The sequence below is a fragment of the Nicotiana attenuata genome, unplaced genomic scaffold (genome assembly GCF_001879085.1).
Source record: "Nicotiana attenuata strain UT unplaced genomic scaffold, NIATTr2, whole genome shotgun sequence".
NCBI lineage: Eukaryota > Viridiplantae > Streptophyta > Magnoliopsida > Solanales > Solanaceae > Nicotiana > Nicotiana attenuata.
The window spans coordinates 86,004-94,686 of NW_017673477.1; the positions used below are offsets into that span (position 1 = coordinate 86,004).

General features: G+C 37.8%; 1 protein-coding gene across 1 annotated transcript; it reads left to right on the plus strand.

Moving 5' to 3' along the window:
• Positions 1-2,306: 2,306 nt before the first annotated feature.
• Positions 2,307-7,796, plus strand: LOC109216477. The gene is made up of 3 exons (XM_019380637.1): positions 2,307-2,586; positions 2,785-3,417; positions 7,190-7,796. Exons 2-3 carry the CDS (start codon positions 2,843-2,845, stop codon positions 7,599-7,601), a joined length of 987 nt encoding a protein of 328 aa, XP_019236182.1. The 5' UTR covers positions 2,307-2,586; positions 2,785-2,842; the 3' UTR covers positions 7,602-7,796.
• Positions 7,797-8,683: the final 887 nt, after the last annotated feature.

Here is an 8,683-nt window from a genome sequence, read left to right on the forward strand (position 1 = left end):
GAAAAGTTTGTACTTGGTAAACATGTTTTCATTAAGCTTGTAAATTTGTATTATTTTGTAAACTATGAATGAAGTCATTATCGGAAATGAAATGAAAGTTGCTAATGGAAGATTGTTTAGTGTTTTGATTAAATGGGATAACATTCCCTCATTATTCATGAACTAGTTTGGGTAGAATGAAATCTAGCAGGCTTGCTCAGTCGGGTTTACTCGGTTGAGCGCCGGTCGCGCCCCTCGATTTTGGGGCATGATAGGTTAAAGTGCTGCAGTGTGGCCATGTACCTGGGTAAAGCTGCAAATGACTTATCGCAGTTACCATAAACATTTTCAAACGCCCGTTTGCGCCCGAGAAATGCCTCTCTTTTGGTAATGGTATGGCCATATTCCTGGTGGACTAATGTAATCAACTCTTTGATTTTATACCTTATGGACGCTTCAAGGTGTGGAATAAGGACAAGAGAAATCAAGTCAATATCCAAGTTGTAGTGATACCCATTGAATGTGTCCATTTCACATTTGTGTGTGGGAATGTATTTACCCACTTGCCACAAACCTGTTTTTTTCTTGCTCGCACGCAACATCCAATGACAACCCGTAAACCATCTGCAGCAAACAACCTTGTATACCTCCAGAGTTGACTCCCATATCATCATCCCACGATATGCACGCTTTATCAGGAAAAAGCATGCCCTTTGCCAGCACCGTTGGTCTAGAATCATCCCACATTGCTGTCTGAATTTCATCAAAATCCCTTGTGAGAGCATCCACATCCGGCATACTTGGCAAGTTATCAAGGTAGGGAATCTTCCTTGAATGAAACGACACTTGAGACTCGTACACTCTTGATCTAATGGGGGTGGAGCATACTCCCTCGTCAAATCAGGTCCTTCATTCTCTTCCTCCTCATCACCATTCTCACGAGGGAAGGGTGTGTCGTCTCCGGAATCATCGGCATTATTTTCATAATCACTGTACTCTTCCTCACTCTGTGCATCTGCCAAATCCCGATTTAATATGTCGTCTTCGGGCAATCGAGTGAGGACAAGTTGTTCAACTTGCTCGTTTTCGCTGCACAAACAACAAAATAATAAGCTACTGAAATTAATAAGTACTTTCCATATAGCTGTATTACTTCACCTACAAGTCGTAATATGTTGACATGGTACGATGGACATTTTCCTGTTGGTGATGACTCCCGGATGGACCACCATGATCCAACATACCAAAGCTAGGCATATTCCAACTGGGCATGGGTTCATAACTTGTAAAATTCATATCTGGCCGGTACCCCTTGTGGAATATATGAGCGTTAATACAAATTCAATACAACAAAAATATACATCGTAACACAAGGGAAAATTGAAGTTTACCACTCGTCTTGTGGATTATGTAAAGCATGAGAGAAATTATTTTCTCGCTGCTCATTCACCGGTGGTGATAAGTTTAAATCAAGGCAAACTCTTTCATCCGGAACCTGTCCGTCAAAATCTGCTCCAGAATAACCACCCGATGACTAGGGGTTATCCCTACTATGCGCAACCTCATTATTGGGAACTTTTCAACCTTGACGTACATTTCCAACATTTTTATTACAAGGAACTCCCGATATTCATCCGGAGTCCTCAAAAAAATCCCTCAAAGTTTCATCATCGTCGATGTCAAACTCAGCGTAACAAGCAACCCCTTGCGGAGTGACGGAATGCGGATATCTTCCGGTTACTTTAAGGTTCACCGAACGTTTTCTCACACTCATTTTATTACATAACAACGATACCAATCTATCGTACTCCATTGTAAGTGGCAATTTAACATGACACTGTGGAGATAAACTATAGCTCACAGAGTTATTCGCCACCACAACCTCACCCCCCAATATAATGAAACCCTTATTTTTCGCTCTTCAGACATTATGAAAAAATGCTTGAGAATTTAACAAGAATAAAAGTTTGAACGGGAGTTAGAATATTTTTTGAATGGATTTTTGTAAAATCCTAACGCCTTTAAATAAGGCAATACTTAGCTCGGGGGTTGAATTTTTTGAGGTATAACGCTCTTTTAAAGGGCGCTATATCCATTTGAATTATTGTTATGTCAGTTAAACGCAGGAGACTTATTGGTGGGCCCACAAACAGGTATAGCGCTTTTTATTACTGTGCTATACACATATAGCGCGGTTATATATAGCGCTGCGCTTAACTGTCTTATCAGCGCTGTATAGCGCTGTTCTTTAATGCCTTATATATATATATATATATATATATATATATATATATATATATATATATATAGCGCTCTTTAAAGTCACACTTGTCCAAAAGAACCACAAATGGTTCCGGACTCGTGTTAAGCCACAACTGCCACCCAGCGTCCAACTTTTCGTTCCATTTTTCATACATAGCAGACAGCGCTGAAACTCAAAAGGTTCCCTCATTTGGATAAGGAATGTGAAGCCGCAGCAAGCGTAACAACAACTCTCTATTCCCTCTGCCACAAACAAATCAATCGCTTTCCTCGCCAATTCCTGCTCAGAAGCTCGCTTTTCTCGCCTTAAATCCTGCTCAGAAGCTCTCCCTTTGAAACAATTTTGTAAGATTTTCTGTTTTTTCTCCTTTTTGCTTTTGTATTTGCTTCGATTTTCCTAATCTTTTTCTACTTCCTTGTCAGATAGCAATTGGGTTTTAGGGTTTTAAGTTTCTCCATCTTACAGTTTTCAGCTCAATAAATAGGTAGTTAATTGTTTTGCCGCTTTCATGTAATTGTTCCATATTTTTTGTTCTCTTGCAGATGATTTTGCCTAGTTAGCTTGTATCTCTGAAGAACTCTCTATTCTACTTTGTTGGAAATGCCTCTTGTATGTTCGTCATCCTCCACAGTTTCTCCTACATGTGGTATTCCATATAAGCTACAAAATGTAAACCACATAAAGAAGGTCAATTTGAGCCCAAATGTCCATTTGGGTTACTGCTGCAACATCTCGTACGGTCATATTGCTGCTTGTGGACTAGGGAATGTTAGATTTAGGAAGTACTCACTTACTAGCTCAAAGTTTCTAATTAGAAACCAGAAAAGTAATTTTCTTGTAGATGAAACCTATCCCGATTTTGATTGGGAGGATGAGGAGCAAGGTGACATACAAGAAGATGAGGGGTCGCCGTGGGAAGGGGCTGTTGTGTATAAAAGAAATTCTTCAGTTACACATTTGGAGTATTGCACCACTTTAGAAAGGCTGGGTTTGGGCAAGCTCTCCACAAAGGTTTCGAGGTCTCGGGCTTCGCTAATGGGACTGCGGGTGACCAAAGATGTCAAAGATTATCCTGATGGAACTCCCGTATTGATTTCCCTTGATGTGACAAGGAAGAAGCAAAAGTTGAGGCTTGATGGAATCATCAGGACAGTCCTCTCACTTGGTTGCAACAGGTACTGCATTTGTTTATGCTTCTGTAGTTTTACAGTTAATTTTTCAGGTAGTAAACTTTCATATTCTCTTTCATGTTGCTTCAGTTATTTGTCACGATCAACACCAAACAAATGTCCAGAAGGACACCTAGATCAATCAGAAGTTCAATGTGTTTGATGTAATTTTTGAGTTTATTCTATACCTGACAGGGGCGTAGCTAATTTCAGGCAGGGGGGGGGGGGGTTCAATTCAATCCTTTTTTCTAGAAAAATACTTTACTAATAGGGCAAAACGAACTGTTTTGGTTGTATATAAACTGTTAGTCCCCTTGACATAAGCAAAGATTCTGGTGCAGTGGCAAAAGGGGGTTCAAAAATTATTTTAGGTCATAGGTTCAAATCTAGCTGCAACGTTCTAGTATTTTTCCAATCCCTTATATGAAGTTCTGGCTCCGCCCTTATATGAATATTTGTATGAGAGTAAATATTGGACTTCTAAGATCCAACATATTAATGTTCAAGATGTGCAAATGTTGAGATAGATGCATGGCCATGTCCCCAATGAGATGGCTGAGTGGTTGAAGCTTAGTAATAACATGGAGATCCTAGGTTCGAGTCCCCATGACAACACTGAGTGGAAGCCTATCTACTCTAGCCTTGGTGGCCAGGCTTATCCAACACCTATGTTAATTTATTCAAGTTGCCCGTTGATTAGTCGAGGTGTGTGCAAATTGGTCTAGGCATCACTTGCATAAAACGACGATGGATGTGCGACTATACAAGAATGATTCATCTGATGAATGCCACATTTGACAGAGGGAGCAAGTAGTACTCATAAGGATAAATTTTTTCGATGATTTATTAATTATTGGAGAAGAAACGCCCCATTCTACATATATACAAAAAGTAGAGAATCTACCAAAAAAACATGATTCTCTGCAAAGAGTATCTCATCATCACTAGTAATTGGAAGGTCACAAAGTTTATGAGAAATAGAATAGTTCCATGAACATTTACAAAAGTTCCATACGTAAAGGATAACTTTAGATGGTTTAACCACCATGTACTACGCATACCTCCATATGCACTAGTCTTCGGATGCAATATTTTGATGATTGAAATTGCTAAAATGGAAAGATGAACCTAAGTTCAGATCAAATAAGTTGTCTCAAAAGATAGTAAAATTTCTTAGAATCATTACTTAGATCATAATAGAACACTATCGAAACAAAGAACCTATGTAGGCGATACCAACTAGTTGCGACTTGGCTCAGTTGTTATTAGTTTATATAAGGTCAAATGTTTCCGAGACTATGTGAGACTTATATGTCAGCGTACAATGAGATTTAAAGCACCTCTAGCTCAAGGTACCTTACTTTGTCTTAAAAGGCTCAAATTATTTAGTAGTGGAATGAGATGGGGCCAAATAGAACGGAATAAATACGGAGGATAGATGATTCATATAGCCAGCAAATTTTGTTGGGGTGTAGATTGGTTGATTACTCAAGAACGACACAATTGCTCTTTGGCTTACAATTCTGGTTCACACGAAGAGAATGAATTGAAGTTTATTTTTGCATTCCTCTTCCAAAGTTTCCTAAAATTATTATAGATATGATGATTTAGAAAAATCCAAAGGAGGTAAATATATATCTCTTGTCTGCTTCCTCTTTGATGCTCGTGCTGAAATTCAAGGTTGCAAGAATAAACTTCTCCCCAATTTGATCACTGTATTTTAGCAGTATCCAAGCTTTGTACTTCATCTTGTATGGTGGAACTTCCTCTTGATTATCAAAACTTGATGCCTTTCCTCCTGCTGAAAATTTTACTGGGAATGGTCCACTTTGCGGACCTTAACAATATATATCAGTCCTAATGGTGCTGTGGTCTTTCTCTATGTTTGAGAGAGCTGTCACAGAGAGAAACATAGCTAAAGCAATTTCTGGATTTTGTTAGCTCTTTAATCTAGACGGTAGCTACTAAGCCCTTTTTGTGATCTTAAAAGCTACATCGTTGTGTTCTTTTCCAGCTTCTTGATGCCTCTTTAATGAAATCACTTACTTCATTCAAAAAAAAAAAAAAGAAAAAAGAAAAAAGAAAAAAAAACATAGCTAAAGCAGGTGGAATTCTCACATGAATTAGAAATTACTAAGTTGGGTTCTTGCAATATTGAGCATGTAGCTGCCCCATATTTCTTTAAACGAGTGCACATTTCATTTCACTAAACTTCATGCCCTTTTCTGAAGTTCAATTACCCAGATATGGTATTTCCTATCTGAACCTGGAACTCTTACAACTCCTTTTCTTTTTGGTGTATTCTATGCCACAGTAAAATCAACATCCTAACAAATTTTATGTGCTTCTAAAGTTGTTGATGTAAGTATCTTCTCGTATATTTTGCTAATAAACCATTTCTGTAGCAAATATAAGTGTCCCAGTTCTGAGGAGGACTGATAACAAGTTGAATAGTGCAAAATTGCTTTCTGAAATGAAATGCTTGTAACTTACATAGAATGGGAGGTCTCATACTTCTCAACTTAGTTTCTTAAAGTTTGCTGGACTATCCGAAGTTTGCAGTTAAAGTCAAGTTCCATAGAGAGTTGGGACCAGAAATAAGCTTGGAGCAGTAGGAGGCAAAATATTTTTAGGAGGCGAAATATTTTCTAAGTTTACTGGACTGTCATAATTTTAATAGGTGAACTTCCGGCAATAATAGGCAAAAATAGTAAATCATAATAATAATCTGAGGATGTTAAGATGGTCATGAGTTCCAATCTTGGTGATCAGTGGATCAATTTTCCCTTCGTTAGATGGAGGATGAAACACAGGCTTAATGATTTTCATCGACATGATTGTAACAAAAAGCAAAAAGGTGAGTTTTGTATCTTTAGTAGCTTTGATGACAACTGCATGTGATTTTATCCTTTTTCTTGAGTTAAAGTGAATGCCTGGAAATCAATATATATTCATGATTTTTGGTTCCTTCTTCCTAAGTTTATTTAACACTTCTTCTGCCAATACATAAGGACACATGAATGGTTTGATGAATGACTTTCAAAGTATAGGATTTCTAATAATACTGGCCATGGTGGAAGCCAAAAAGGTCCGAAGTGCATCAAGTTGGAAGAAATGCCTCATGAGATTCTCTGATGATGATCAGCCTTGAAGCCCCCATGGCTTTGGTTGTGGTAAGAGAGCAACGTGTAATATGCAGGTTCGGCGCACATCTGGTTCGAACCCTGCCATAGGCATGCTTGGTATTTAAGTGGAGACGGGTAGAGGGATGGACCTGCCACTGGCTCTCAAGAATTTCTCGGTCATCCAAGATGACTAGGCTGGAAATTATGAAATAACTTGTGTTACCTAGAGATTGTAAAAGAAGTTAGTACCTAGTTTTACATCTGCATAAGGTGGTAAAGTGGTGACTACTGACTGGATTGGACGAAACAGACCCATTTAATCCAGAACTAAAAGATTGCTCAAGAGGGGACAAAGAGGATATAAGATTTTCTTCATAGGACATTTACTTGTCCTGTAACTCAATGGAATGTGCACTTTAAAACAGGTCTTCCCTATTATCGTTGAAAGTGATTGGGTACCGTTTAGATTATCTTCGTGCCTTATAAAATGGTTCAGAAAATAAAAATTCTTGTCTTGCACATATACATAACCTGAAAACTTTACCTTCTAATTCTAATGCTCAGTATTTGTTTGTTCTCAAATTCCACTTTCCTTTCACTTCAAAGCAGAAATATTGGTCTTTTTGCTGATGGTGAATAATGTATTTGTGAAGGTGCGGTGAACCAGCTGCAGAAAGTATCTTTTCAAACTTTTCACTCCTACTCGGTGAGGAACCTATTAAGGAACCAGAGACACTGGATATGGGCGTAATGATTGGGGAGGGCAAATTCAAAAGTTTTGGACACGGCGAAGAGGAAATGGAGGACGATGATGCTTGGATCGATTTAGAAGACCAGCTGTACTTTCCTCCTCAAGAAAAAGTTATCGACATTTCAAAACAAATTAGAGATCTGGTGCACATAGAAATCACCATTAATGCTGTCTGTGATTCCAAGTGCAAAGGTTTATGCCTAAAATGTGGTTCTAATCTTAACATCAGTAGCTGTAGTTGTCATATGCGAAAGGTAGAGGAGAAAGGTTATGGTCCTCTTGGAGGTCTGAAGAAGCAAATGCAACAAACATGATCTTTAACCATTCTGTCATTTTTGGTGTGTAATATAGTGCCTTTTTGGTATTTTAGAAGCGAAAATGCAAGGCCTTTCCTTTTTACTTCTTGTTGACGCTTTTTTTTTTTTTCGGCCAACAAAATTCATCAGTCCGATCGAACTTTTGGAAGAGTTAAGAGTACCAGAATACGAAAAGATTAGAAATTGCGTGGATGTTGAATGTGTGTTGTACTTCTTCCCCGTTTTCTATACTGGTTCTCATGTGATCTTGTTCACCATGACTGTCATGACACTCCTTTGCTCTCTGTGAGGGTGAGATGACATTGTTCCACTGGAGATCAAATTGGGCACTGTGAGGGAGTACATCTTACCATGTTTTTCTCAAGATCTAAATAATCTCTCTCTATATATAAAAGAAGGCCAATAGTAGATGAGGTGGCATTTCTCTTAAACCATTATTTGTATTTATTTTTGTCAATTTTTTACTCTTTTAACTTTTTAAAAATGATGGGGAAAGAAAGGATGTTCCCTAAAAGAAAATTCAAATCACTTGTTTTGGTTACAAACAAAAACCGTCGCTTCTTGTAGCGTTTACGCATCATCAGTTACACACATTTAATATCAGTTATACCTTCATGTGCCATATCAAAATCCCTCCAAAAACACGACTCTTCATTAAACATTATAAATTCATACCAGTTAAAAATCTTTTCACCTTCCCAGATTAAATCACCTTTGCTTGTGACTATTTCTAATGGAAGTTCAACATATGTTGATGGAGTATTAATGTTTCTATTTCACTAATCTTTGATATGCTGATTTAAGTTTGTCATCATTTACGCAGTTGATCAGTTTCTTTTTAGACTAGCCCGTAGTTACAGTTTGAACTTTAACAATCTTTATGGAAGAAAATAGGTTTTCCCTTATTGTTATTTGTTTTTCTCTGATTCCATGATGATTCATATCTTCAGATTACATATACCACTACCAGTACCATTAATGTGGACTGTGACTCATCTCATTGTTTGTAATGTCATTTAGTAATGGTTCAGACGTATATTAACACTAATGTCACGATCCGAAAATTCCATCTTCGGGAC